At 42.5% G+C, this 14,267-nt stretch overlaps 1 protein-coding gene across 16 annotated transcripts in view; it reads left to right on the top strand.

Annotated features, from left to right (window-relative positions):
* ank1a (ankyrin 1, erythrocytic a) overlaps window positions 1–13,661 on the top strand; it is an 88,960-nt gene extending 75,299 nt beyond the window's left edge. For 11 of the 16 annotated variants that reach the window (XM_056376120.1, XM_056376121.1, XM_056376117.1 and 8 more), the window contains 6 exons: window positions 2,789–3,440; window positions 3,689–4,037; window positions 6,293–6,376; window positions 6,735–6,887; window positions 8,129–8,227; window positions 9,747–13,661. In XM_056376120.1, the coding sequence (XP_056232095.1) occupies window positions 2,789–3,440; window positions 3,689–4,037; window positions 6,293–6,376; window positions 6,735–6,887; window positions 8,129–8,200 (1,310 nt within the window). In that variant the 3' untranslated portion in view covers window positions 8,201–8,227; window positions 9,747–13,661. Of the gene's footprint in view, window positions 1–2,788; window positions 3,441–3,688; window positions 4,038–4,908; window positions 5,426–6,292; window positions 6,377–6,734; window positions 7,580–8,128; window positions 8,228–9,746 lie in introns of those variants that run through there. The other 5 variants (XM_056376125.1, XM_056376114.1, XM_056376126.1 and 2 more) reach the window with 5 other exon arrangements.
* Window positions 13,662–14,267: the final 606 nt, after the last annotated feature.

The following is a 14,267-nucleotide window of genomic DNA, read 5'->3' as shown; positions in this document are numbered from 1 at the left end:
GCTTATTGTGTAATGTGAATCTCATCAGTCGGTCTGTGTGAGTGTATCAGTGTGAGCGTCTTTATGTATGTTTTAAGTTGTAAGTGTTTTGTGTCTTTCATATACGTGTGCCCAGTGTATCAGTGTTTAGGTGTATGGGCAAAATTAGTATGTTTCCTTTACATGTATTCTTATGTGGGCGTCACTGCTTTGTTTTTCTGTATTTGTGTCTTTCAATCAGGGGGGTCAGGCAATCACAGCCACATTTCTCATATTTCACACTTTCCCTTCCCTCAATTTCTTTCTTTTCCAAAGCTCTTTCTTTCACTGCCATTGCCTCATCTACTAACATGGAAAGAGAAAACTGAAAAAGCCACAGTCATGGCTCAGATTTCCATCTGCAAGTAATCCATAATACAGTGAATAGGTTTGTTAAGGATTTAAAGTGAAAATAGGTGGTCAGTAGATTCCAGCTGAATTTAGAATTTGCTGTTTTTTAATGATATTATTAAAACTATAATTGTATTTGCTGCAGCTTGTATTAGTATTTAAAGTGAAGCCAAAGGACAATCAAGCATTTGTGAATGGGACCCCTTCACTTTCAAGGAACCTGACAAATCTTGACCCAGATAAATGAGGAATTGTGATTTTAAACTTATATTTAACACTTTAGCCAATATTTTCTGTTTTCTGGTAGTACAGTAAAATATGTGAACATGAGTCAGTGTATTGTTGTTTTTACATCTGATTTTTGTCTGTTTTATTTTAACTTTTAACTTCATTAGACAATGCTCTCTACAAAATTATAGACATACAGTATTTATGATTCATAGTTTCGATAGAGAGATGACAGCAGTTGAGAGGCTGAAAGAGAGAACAGAAAGTAGGACAAGAAGTCTGTTTGGTTGCTCGGTGTCACAAATATCTCCTGCACTCTCAGCAGTACTCAACTGCAGTACTGCCAACCATGAATCAAGTTACACCCTGCACAGCTCTGCGCCGTTTTGTCATCACTATACAGTGTATACATACAGTCAGTGTCTCTCTCTCTCTCTCTCTCTCTCTCTCTCTCTCTCTCTCTCTCTCTCTCTCTCTCTCTCTCTCTCTCTCTCTCTCTCTCTCTCTCTCTCTCTCTCTCTCTCTCCCTCTCCTATGCATTCACACATGATCATGCAGGAGAGAAATTCTCTTCTCTTTCCTGCTCTTGGCCTGCACCATATCTCCTATTTCATCCTCTGGTTATATATGTCTTGGTCGTGTGGTGTTACAGTAATAGTACCACTCACACATTGCTTTACCTGCATTGTCATCCATCAAAATTTTTACATAAGCTCTTCACTTAATTTTTAGGGCAGTTGGTCATTTTCAGGATAAATAATTCAGTAGGTCTTTGATGAGAGTAGACGCACACTCTTCATAGTCTCCAACTAGATTTTTTGTGCACTATAAAATTATTATTTCAATAAAGAAATCATTCCTGCTGCTGTGACATTATGCTCCATCATGCCAGGTCTGCCTTTACAAAAAAGAAGAGATACTATTACAAAGGGTGTTCAAGAAACAGTTGTAGGAGTGACCTGAGTCCACAGTACATTAACAATTTTGATGTATCAATTTGATACAACTTCACCTGAAATACTAAATCAAATACATGTTTGAGGCAGCAACCATGTGGCTTTCTCAACAGAGGGAAAATCAAGTCTTCTGTATATGTGTTTGCATAAATATCAGCAATACTACAAGTTATATGCTCATATACACTTCGTTGGCAGTTTATTAGGTACACCTTGGTAAAACTAATGCAGTCTAATACAACAATCCTGCAATAAATCCTCCCTTCATAAAGCTTATAATTGGGATGGACAAAACAATATACAACTGTCTGTATAACGCAAGACAGTTCAACAGTATCACAAACTACCTCCTCCAAAATAATCATACAATTGAATCAACATCTGTCTAAATCAGTTTCAATACAAACTGAACATATAACTTCTGTGAAGGGGGGATTTATTGCAGGACTTTTTGTATTTGATTGCATTAGATTTAGCAAGGTGTTCCTAATAAACTGCCAACTAAGTGTAGCTGTGTTATATTGAGTGCATTATAACAAATATATATGTGTCAGTGAGAGAGAAGCTGTGTGGTGTGAGCTGAGGTGTGAACATGTGTGTGAGTAGAGAATGAGATTGCCTGCATGCATGCTATCCAGCCTGACAACAATATTAACCTGCCTGTTTTTGAGTGGGTTTGAATGCATGCATTTATGAGTGTGAGTGTATGTGTGATAGTATGAGACAGAGAGTGAGACAGCGTGTTTATGGCATGTGTATGTGTGACAAAGAGTTTGTCACTGTTGGACAGCTGTGTCAGACAGTGTCCCAGAGACAGTAATTCCTGTCCGTCTCCCCGCAGGTGGCAGCCAGCAGAGCAGCATCAGTCACTGCTGGGTTCGAACCTCAGTCTCAGTCTCTCGGTACATCTGGCTGTGTCTGCTGCTGCTGCCGCTGCCGCTCTCACCGTCAGCGCTGGCTGATCGAGCTTGACAACCCCACTTCTAAAAGTTGCCCTTGCTCTCTTGTCCTAAGCTCCTTGCACCTTTATTCCAGCTCCTATTGTCTTGGCCCTCCCCTCTCTCCCTCCCCACTTTTCTCCCATTTGTCCCTTCAGCCTCCTCTACTCCTCCCCTAGATGCCCAGCTCCTGGGCAGGGGTACTTACCCCCTCCCGGGTTCCCGGTGCTGTGGGGTTGAGGTGGGGAGCGAGGTGGGGGGCCGGGTGTCAGTGTGCCTCTCTCTGTCTCGCTCCAGGTTATGGGCTCGCGCAGGAAGAGCTTCTCTCACCGGCCTCCATGCAGTACAGCCTGCCCTCCCCGCTGGGCGCTGAGCCTTACTGGCAGGAAGTTTCCAGTCTGGACTGTGCACCCATTGCCACCACAGAAGAAGACACCCTCATGGAGATGTCTGATGTGCAGGTGTGGCCCTCAGGCAACAGCCCCTCCCTGGTGCCTGTGGAGGACTCCTCGCTGGAGTGCAGCAATGCTGATGATTCAGAAGGTCTGCTGGGGCTGCCGTATGGAAGCCTAGGTCGGCCGGCCAGTCAGGCAAGCGCAGCCAGTGGAGGGGGTGGGGTGCTGAGTGGCTCCATTGAGTTGCCCGAAGACGATTCAGAGATGGGTGTTGACTCGCTCAGCACTGCCACGCCAGCCTCGCTTGGGGGCACCATTGCTGGGATCAATCTTAACGGGCTGAACAATGGTCAGGGGTCAGAGGCAAGTTCGGAGGTATCAGCAGTCACCAGTACGACTGGTGGTGATGGAGCTGGAGGAGGAGGAGGAGAAGGAGGAGGAGGAGGGACGGGCTCAGAGGAAGGGCTTTCTCTTGTTGCAGGACAGCAAAGGGTGTATGCTCGGCTGAGTGAGTCACCTGGTCTGAGCTGTGTTGCAGATCGAAATGGAGATAGGTGAGTCAGCCCACTGTTTGCCTCTCAGGTGACAGTGCAAAGTCACAATCTCATTAGCAAACAATAAATCTGTGCTTCTAGGCCATTTAACCTAATTGCATGTCAGCAAATGTCTGTGGTAAACTGGAGTTGTTTCGAAAATTCCATGAAGAGGAAGTGATCACCCAGGGGTTATGACAGCTGTCTGTCTTTGCAGTAAGCATACAGTGCACGTACCACCTCCTCACTGATCCGTTCTCTCCTTCCAGGTCAGGTAATGGTGGAAACGGAGGTGGTGGAGGTTCTTTCCTTTCCTACCTGCAGGAACAGACAGGCCCGGGGTGGATCCCTGTCACTGACCCTACTCAGGCCTGGGTGGGCAACCAGCCTAAGCCCAGGCAGGCCATGGACACCATGATGTCATCAGTACGTAACACTGTGGACGAGGACCAGTCCCGTATGTCCCAGGAGGCCTTGCTTCAGCCTGTAAGGGACATGGGGCACTCAGAGATCTTGCGGGGGCACTTCAGAGGTACCCAGCCATTTGAGAAGGGTTTGGGCTTCCCACACAGGGTACCAGAGCTAAGGGCCTGGGACGACGTGCGCCTGAAGGGCCAGGTGAGTGTGTTGCTCCTATGCAGAATAAGAGACATGTTTGTCCTGCCTTTAGCAGAGAAATGCTGTGAAGTAGTAAGAGAGCTGAACAGAATATTTCCTAGGTTGTTTTGGCAGATAAAATAAAGCAGGTTCATTATCGTGCTGATCAAACAACAAGCAGAAACAAATCTAATACATTTTGTCAGGTTTTTAACTGCCTCTCCCAGAAGACACACCTTGAAGTCAGACTTAAAGCTCAAATCAGCATTATATTATTCATTACAGATCCTAGAGCCAGTCAGCCAACAAACATAAACACACACACACACACACACACACACACACACACAGAGTCTACGGCCCAAGATGGGCACAAACAGCATGTCCAGCCAAATATAGAAAGCATTCTCACTGTCCCACTCATGTTACATGATCCCCACCCCAGTCATTCCCACGCGTTAACTTTCTGGCACAACACAGACACATCACACAGTAAAAGACAATCTCTGCCATGAAACTGTGTGAGAGCAAAAATAGAGTGTTGCGTTTAGGGCCTTTGTGGGCTTCATACTGGCTTCATACCGGCTGATACAGGTGATTAAAGAGTCCATTTTGGCTTTATTTGGATGCAGTGAGTGCTGCATAATTGTGTCTGCATAGAGTTATGATTGATGTTGAGGAAATGTACCTGCTAGGCTGTGTGGATCATTAGGAATGGGAAATATTTTGTGGTAGCAAGAAGTAACAGCTACATGAGAAAAGTCAGGGTGCAAGTTTCTTAGTGCTCTTACCACAGCGTACAGAGCCGCACTGGAGTAGCCAGAAGTATTTAAAGACCACAGATCACATGGTCAGAAAGAGAGAGAGAGGTGGGAATAGAAGCCTCCCAAGGTTGCTTTTGCCTGGATTTGTCATTGACTGGTTACTCCTGACCTGACAGTGCGAAGGAGAAGGAATAGGGAACTGGGGAAAGGGCCCCTGCCCCAGCTAGTGGAGGACGGATATGAACTAAAAGGCACTAAGCCAGTGTGAATGAAGCAGTGACAAGAGGCCTGAGGGACTGAAGTTATTACCTCCTCTCTTGGCTGAGAGAGGTGCTGCGTGGGGAAACAGGAGTCACGGAGTGGCTGAGGGGGTCGTGCATTGTCGTGTGCAGGCTGTGTTGATTTGCCGGGGATCAAAGTGTGGCGATGTGGGCCCTGGTGACTGAGCTCCTCTTCAGCTTCGTGCTGCTGGCTTTCCTGGTGATCAGCTGTCAGAATGTCCTCCACATAGCCAGCGGCTCAGTGCGGTCCGTGCTCACCTACATACATGTTCAGCTGGACCGTGAGCTCGGTGAGGTCGAGGGAGTGGCTGATGAAGAGGAGAACGTCACCACCAGAGTTGTCCGCCGCAGAGTCATCCTCAAGGTACAAAGAGGAGGGACAGAGGAGATTCAATCTGAAATTTGGAGATGAGGATTTACTGGCAGGGAAACAGTAATGAAAGCAAAGAGGAAGGAGGAAAATATTGTTAGGTGAAATGTTGAAGGATTTGCAGGCTAGAATTGTGTTTTGAGTGGGCGTGACGAAAGGATTAAACAAGGAAATGTAAATGTGTTGGGCAGTAGCAAAGAATTATGAGTCAAATCAATACAACAATAATGATTAATCTGCTAATAATTTGAATCTTTATAATGCTATCAAATTTCTGTGAGAATGTGGCTCAGTTTATCTTCTGCTGTTACAGATGTAAATAGTCTTTCTTGGGCTTAGCAAGTTTGGTCTATAAAAAGTTTTCTTCCTACTGTACCTGAAACTGCCTCAGTGTTGGTACACAGTACGACTCTTGAATTTTGGAGTTTTATTCAGAAGATTCACAGGCCCGAGCGACCCTTCTGCTCAGCTCTCACTTGTGCTCACTGCAGGAATTTGTCTGAGCTTATAAATAGCTGTGTAGACAGGCTGTAAATTATTACAGGCTATTACAGCATTGTCATGAACTTCATGAACTGTAATTATAAGTGTCACTAAGAAACATCCCCTCACCCATCTGTCATTCATCTGCTTCTCTGTGTTTCCAATTAGTGGATGGGTTTATGGCATGGACATAATTACACTGCAGTGACAACTATTTTAACATGCTGTTGGTCCATAATTTGCTGAGTGCTAATTATCTTTCCATCATCCCGAGTTTACTCAGAAAGTCATATCTTGTAGCATTAAAAATGTACTTTCACGAAAAGGGAAGTGCAGGTTGTGGTTTATTTAGACGTACAAATGCTTTTCTGTGCACAGGGCGATGAGGTTGAAGATCTTCCTGGGGAGCAAGTGAGTGAGGAACAATTCACGGATGAACATGGAAACATTGTCACAAAAAAGGTTTGCCATTGGCATGTTTTTGTGTTGTATTCTTAAAATGGGGTCCATTCATTGTTTCCCTTATGTCAGTGTCACAATACTCTCACAGCATCTATCCACAGAATGATTATTAAACTAATAATAATCATTAAGTTCATCAGTGTTCATGACATCATTACACTATGAATTTACTGTATACCCCCCAAAAAAAAAATAGATTAGATATTGTTTCTTTAAAAGACAATTACTTTTTTCTCCATCACCATTTCTTTATATTTCACCAGTTCAGTCGTTTCCTTATTCCGACTTTCTGCTTTCACCCATCACTCTCTCCCACCCTCCTGTGTGCGGTTGTTGTGAACATGTGTGTATGTGATAGACTGTGCGTAAGGTTGTGCGCAGAGGGAAGGGTTCAGGTGAGGAGGGAGTTCAGGAGGTGTGCATGGAGGGTTCTCTGCAGGACGCCAACGAGCTGGAGGTTGATGCTGAGCAGTTCATGAACTACGCCATCCTGGGCCGGGACAGCAGCAAGGTGGGATTCTGATCCGCCGGCAGCTCTCTGTTGGCCACAAGGCCACGCAACACCTGAGGCTCCCGTTGTAAGCTAAAGAGTGCAGGGAGCAATGGAGCAAAGCTGTGTTTGATTGAAAGCCATGTAGTAGCTAGTTAACAGTGAACAGGGGACTCTGTGCTGCAATGAAAGTCTCATCTCATCATGGTTTCCCCCAACAGTCCTTATGTACAGTAGCTTAACCTGCACGAGCTTCAGTATGAGGTACTGACAGGCTGAGAGCACAGTTTGTGTTTGTGTACACTTAGCCCTGTTTCATTATGTGTCAGTCTTAAATCACTGCAGAGGATGGAGTGGGATGTGTGTTTGGTTAATTGTTTGAATGCTGACCTTCTGTAACATTAATCTCCACCTAAATATTTCTGCCTTTGTTCATCTACTGCATGCAAGAAGGAACAAATGAGGCCACTTTGCTGTGGCGCTGTTATTGCTTCAGTTGAGGTGCTCACAGTTCATCAGCCCACTCGGGGTGTCATCATTTAAGTCATCACTAAACAGCACCTACAGCTCATATGTTTGTTTCTTGCACATCAATGACTGAATGAACCGACTGTGGCTCCTTGCAGTGGTTATATTTTCCATTCTCTCCTCATCAGTTCTCAATGAGTGACTCTTTTGTCTTTTTGCCATCATTAAAGTTTATAGTCCCTCAACTGTGACTGTGTGCTGTATCACTCAAACCTAGAGGACTCTCTGAATCAGAGCTGGGCCAAATATTATTTACAGTCATTCAATGTTTTTTGTATTTTACGTGCAGGAAGTAGCAGAGGATCGAGGTTTAACGCATCACGAAAATTTGGACTATACCAGAGCGTCTCTGGTTGTGTTATCCTGAAATTAGTGAATTGTCTTATGTGGCTTAACCCCATCCAGCTAAATGTATTTGCAAATATTTTTGACACTACTCTGAATCCCAAATACTGTAGATGTTTGTGACACCATCTTATCTTCAACTGCCACCCATCACTTCTGTCCTTGCTTGACTGTTTATACATAATTTCTTTCTTTTTCCCCTTCTGTCCTCTCCCTTCACGTATCTGTCTCTTACATTTCTCTTACATCGTCTCTGTTATTTTTGCTGTTTTTCTGTCTCTCTTCTCCCCTACTAACATTCCCTCAACCTCTTGTTCTGCTCCTGTCATCCCACCTCTTCTCAACCCTCGCACCTTTTCTGCTGTCAACTCCCCTCCCCCCCGATGTAGCCCGATACTGTGGATGTGAAGAAAGGTGCTCAGATAGTGAAATGTGCCAGTCTGCGGAGAGTTAAGCAGTGAGGCAGACTGAGCGCTGCGTCCCTGCAGGTACGGGACTGACCCACAGTGCCTCGTCTGACCTGTGGGCTAGACCATTTAATCCAGTCTCTCTGGATTAAATGCATTTGAATGTACCTTTAATTCAATACTAATGATATGTAATGTGAGGCTGGCACAGCAAAATGACGATTAAATAATCAGTTTAACTAATAGCTAAAATATAAATGACACACAAAGAAGAAGAAAATGATTATTTTTGGTCCTTATTGTACAAAAAGTATCAAATCACAAAAACAAATCCCACATACTACAAAAAGAACCTGCAAATTAATGACCAACATTAAGTTTGTCAAATATATCATTTCGATGCAGTGAGTTTCAGTCAGTATTTTGCAGGTGATATGATGATTTATGCGTAGAAACCTAACATGATCCTTGATGCTTTTTTAGAGACTTTATCAGTTTATCTGTTTTTACAAATATAATCATTTTTATAACCTGAATAAACATTAGAATTTCTGGCTGCTTGCCTTCAGGCAAATGCTTTGACATGCTTACTGTAGATGTATGGAGTTATATATGCGATTAACTAAATGTATTAGTGTTTTTGTTTGCTCAAATTAAAATAATTCTTTATGTAATCTTTGCGTGAATATACAGTAATTTCTCCGTTCAAAATGTCCCACTGTGCATTTAGAAATAAAACACAGATATAATTCCATACGGATGGGCAACGCAAATTTGATGCAAATAGATTATTAATGTTGCAGTAGATTATACCAGGGCATTTGGTTTCTTCATGCATGTTTCGACAAGCTGGAAAAGGGTTGGCACAATGTGCACTTAGCAAAATTACCAACCAAGAAGGAGCTTGTAAAGTGAGAGCTCTCAAGGTCAAAGCTGAAAAGCCAGTTGTCCAGTGAATTGCAATCTGGAGCCACTGTTGTGTGTGTGTGTGTGTGTGCGTGTGCGTGCGTGTGTGTGCGTGTGTGTGTGTGTGTGTGTGTGTGTGTGTGTGTGTGTGTGTGTGTGTGTGTGTGTGTGTGTGTGTGTGTGTGAGTGTGTGTGTGAGTGTGAGTGTGAGTGTGTGTGTGTGGGTAGGTGTGTGTGTGTGTGTGTGTGTGTGTGTGGGTGGGTGTGAGAGTCACAGTATAAGTGTGTGTGACTTTCTAACGTAAAGGCCATGACATTTCTGCGATTACTGATATTTCAAGTGACTCTCGACGGAATGTTAAACCACTTTTGCCAACCATTTTTGCTTGAATGCTTTTGCAGAACTAATGTGCTTGATTTAGTTTTATAATGATAAGAAAAGAATCTGGGTGATATATGAGGATCAACATACGGGCAATTTAAAGATGGGCATTTTAGCCAGGGTCATTTTAAAGATATGCATATAGCAGTTCACATATCTGAGATTCAAAAATACTTACATTTGCACTGACTTACTGCAGCTTGCATGCCACCTGCTGTGTAGACTCCTTATGAGGTTTTGCTCTGATCTGTTGTACAACAGCAGACAAATGTGTGGCTTGTCCTAAATCAGCGTTTTTCCCTCTCTCTGCAGAGTTCTCCGCAGGATTCAACCCCTTCACCAAAACCATCCTACATGGACACATGACCAGCAGCAGCTGACAGGAGGAAGAACACATAAAAAGGCAGACAGACAGAAATGAATGGCAACAGACACCAACTTAATGACAACCACAGCGGCTATGCCGTCTATCAGCACGCACCAGAAGAGAAGGATATGGATTAACTTGTAGTTTTTATTACCTTTTTTTTTTTTTAAAGAAACCGTGGAAAAAAAAACATCTACTACTAGACTAGAAGCATGATTTCGTATAAAAGAAAAACCAAACACAAACAAAAAAACTAGCAACCAAAACGTGCTTCCTGTTATCTGTATCAGCATGAGTGACTGCTGCCGCATGGCCTGTCTTTAACTACAAATACTGAGGGAATACAGGGGTGGGTAAAAGGGTGGGGGGGATGGGGAGGAGACACTGCTGTATGGGACAGGCATGCAATGTAGGGTATGGTCAATAACTGGCCTGTTTTCTAAACCAACAGGGAAAAATTTATCAGTTAAACTTAAGAAAAAGGGAGACTAAAATATTGAGAATTACATAATCTCTAGGCAACAAGTTACTCCCCCTCCCACCTGCAACACTCTTCCAGCTAAGAGCATCACAAACTAGTTTTAAACCTGTCCCAGTGCTCTCAGAGTCCAGTAAAGCTACAATTATCACCCAACGATATCGGTGTTGTACATAATATCGTATGCACTAAAATGCTCTACGTGACTGTGTGTTACGTGTGTTGTTTATGTTATAAGATCCCTATGCGATGCCACTGATGCTGCTGTTTCAGGTACATAAGAAATTCCTCCCTGTTTTTCTTGTTTGGTTCGTTTGGTCTGAACCTATATATTATTCTATATATCTTGAGATCTTTGTGGGTACAAGAACATACAAATGTTGTGTCGCTCTGCCTGTTTTGAACGTCAGATTTTTGTGTGTCAGGCTGTTTGTTTCTTTGTGCTTTTCATGTGATTTCACCCTTTGCTTTTGACATGTCAAACTGTAGAGGGAAGACATACTGTAAGTCATTTACCGTACTGTGGGTTTTTTGAGCCCGACCTTCCCTCAGAGTGGTTTGCCTTGTGAAGAGAGTGACAATGAGATATATGATGAGGGACAGATTATCATGAGAGATTAACCTACTCTACCATCCCACTCCTTCGCCTTTTTCTTGTCCCCAGTGTGCTGTATCCTTGTGAGGTCTGTGTTTATCAGATGTCTGTCTGAGCCAAAATCCCAATACCTCTCTTCACCCTCGATCTTGCCCTTATCGCCCTACCTCCACCTCTCACCCCCTCGCCCCTCCAGTCAGCCTCTCAGAATAGATGTAGCAGTCCTGTCCACCTCCAGCAGGGGGCAGGATCTCACCCTCAGCTAGTAGCAGTGTCTATTTGACCTCATCATGCAGTATCTGACACCAACACCCATTAGGTGCACTTATAGACCATCTCACCACCACCAGAGGATGTCACTTGATGAGGGTAAAGTAGCTGAAATGCTGGTAATAATGTAGCACTGGTTTGACTGGGTAAAAGACAAAGAGTCAGCTGGAAAAAGAAGAGTGTCGAGGGTCAAGGACGTGTTGAGCTTTGATGTTTGTCTCCTTGGTCATTCTTGGGAGTGTAGCAAAGACAGTCAGTCACCAATCACTGTGATGAGAAACTGTAATACTGACCCGCAACTGTGAGCCTGACCCTTCCCGTCTTTTGTTTCACTCCTTTATTTTGTGTTACGTCTTTCTTTTTTCTTCTTTTTTTTTTTGCATGATTTACTGTCTTAACTACTTCAGAAGAAGCAATAACTGCTTTCAAAAGGAAAGGAATGTTTGTCTGAGCGTGTTTGAGTGTGTTTGTTTGCGTGACAGAAAGAGAGAGACAGGATCTTAGGATCATAGTTCATGTTCTTCCTCAGCTTTCAATCTGTCAGTCACAGCTTTAGGCTACTCCTCACTACACTCAGAAATGATGTCAGTACATTAGCATCCCACATTATTTTATCACTTTGCCTCTTTAGGAAAGAAAACTATTAAGTTTACGTTTTACACTTAAGATTGGGCAAATATTGGTATGACTTAATACCAGCCATCCCATCTAAGCAAAGTGTCTGTTTTTGTTACACTCATCAGGGAATGTAGGTGTGTTCAGTCATAGTTTTTAAATCTTAATAACAGTCATATGCACCTTGAAAGAAATCTTATTGGTTGTGTAGTTTGTGTGTGTGTGTGTGTGTGTGTGTGTGTGTGTGTGTGTGTGTGTGTGTGTGTGTGTGTGTGTGTGTGTGTGTGTGTGTGTGTGTGTGTGTGATGTTAATATCACATATTCAGTCCTGGATATTGGGACATGTCAACGTTGTGATAATATCACAGGAAGTAATATTGCAAATGGACAAAGAGCAGCGGCTCTCAGATTATGCGTGTAATTCTAATTCACATCTTTTTTAAAGTTGATTTACCTCAATAACCACGCCATCTCACATGATATCAATTACCTACATGCATCTCTTTCAAACATTTCATTAGACATTGAATGCTTTATTATGGAAAAAGATGTACGTCACAAAAACGTTGCAATAAGCACCCATCAATAAGTGTTTAGTATGGCTTCACAGCCAGAGATGATGAATGTAAAGTCTTGGTATACTGTAAGTCTTGTTATAAAGTAATCATCTGTGTTGGCTCTGTACTTTAGTAGATAATAGGGTATTCACTCTGTTGTTTCAATTCAATATCTCCTGTTGATCATCAAACATGTCTTCATTGTCATTTCATTACAAACACACATACAAATCATGTAAGTGGACAGATTTAAAGAGAGACGCCTCAAATGGGTTTTCGACATTGCAACAAATATCCCTTCATCAAATATTATTTCTATTTTATTATCTTTTTTAATAACCACAAAAAGTTAGATGTCAATAAAAACTGCACAGCAGTGTAATTGTGTAGTACCCCTTATGTCATAGCATACAGCTTGCTCTGTAAGGGCTCATAATTATGCTTGTGTTGGTTTCTGAGGCAGTGGCTATTTTATAAATCCACTGCTGATGTCAGGGTTGGAGCAGGGGGGGCGGAGGGGGGTCTGATGAAAAGACAACAAGGGGGAGCACTTTGAAGTTCTGTGGAATTGTGGGGAGGCTCGGTGGCTTCGATGGCTAGTCTTTCAAGATGACAAGCATTTTTCCTCAACACAGCCCACCCCTGATCTATTTCTGCCCCCTTACCAAATATAAGACTGAGCCGGTTCTAAGGCTTCCACATGGTGACAGTTTGAAAGCAGTTTGAGAGGAGGAGTCCGACTAAGTGCAAGCAGAGGGAGGAGTGGTTACATCAGAAAAATGAACAATGGAAAGCCCTGCACTGAGGGACGACTGAGATGATGCCATGCACCAAGTTCATGCAAAAATATTAACTGTTGCAAAAACTAGAGAACACATGTATATTCCTTTAGAATGGATTGAAGACATTATTAACGCAATAGCATATTACTCAATACTAAGGAATGCAACTGCGCACATGCACAGAAAATGTTTTTAACATAAAAGGCTATATATATATATGAAATATATGAAAATATATATATATATTTACTTAGAATGCTATGCACCCTTACTTGTCAACTGGGATTCTAGTTATGTTATGGATGTACTTTTAGCATCATACAGCTGTAGCTACCAAGAGACTGTTGAGTTCTGGGTAATGCCTGCAACCTGGGGATAAATAGGGGTCTTGTGGGTATTTTAACCTGTTTTGTTTGCTTTTTTTATTGTTATGGAGAGTCAAACATGAATTTAAAATATACATGTAAAAGCCTTTTAATCCAATCAAATCTGAGGACATCTATTGACAATTTACTCTGTACACCAGCTCAACATTTACAAAATTAATAAAGAAATGAAATGTCTTTGTGTATAGCGTGTATACTTTTGTGTGAGACACCTGCACCCAACTACAAGTGATCACACTGTAGTTTTCAACAAACCAAATGTTATAAACATGCTGAACTGCTGCAGGCCTTGTCCTGTGCGAACTGTTCAGCAATCCTAATTTTCATCAAAATACCACCAAAATATGTGTTGAACATTATGGTCTGCAGCAGGGCTGCTCTTTCAAACTCTGCAATAAATAAACAAATGAATACATCAGTGGCTAGACCCCTGTTTGTCCATGGAAAATGGTAATATTAGTAATGTATCCATTTTCAGTATCCATTTAATAAATGGAGTTCTACAAATCCAGCAAGTGTTTGTGCTGGTGCTTACTAGAGGTTAAGCTGGTTTCTCTAGAGGTCATAAGCTGTTGAATTGATATATTAACCTCATTTGTCTTTGATTAGCTAAATGGTTTATTAGATGACATCTAATAAATATGCTTTTGCAAACAAGCTCTAAAGTGAGGATTAAAGCAGAGTAACTATTAAGTAAGTAAAGAACTATGTGCAGCCATTGTACAGGCATCATGTGCCAGTAGGGGGCGGAATAAGTCCATTGGGTTCACCTCGGGAGCATTT

The sequence above is a fragment of the Seriola aureovittata genome, chromosome 5 (assembly GCF_021018895.1).
Source record: "Seriola aureovittata isolate HTS-2021-v1 ecotype China chromosome 5, ASM2101889v1, whole genome shotgun sequence".
NCBI lineage: Eukaryota > Metazoa > Chordata > Actinopteri > Carangiformes > Carangidae > Seriola > Seriola aureovittata.
This window is presented reverse-complemented; position numbering and strand designations above follow the sequence as displayed.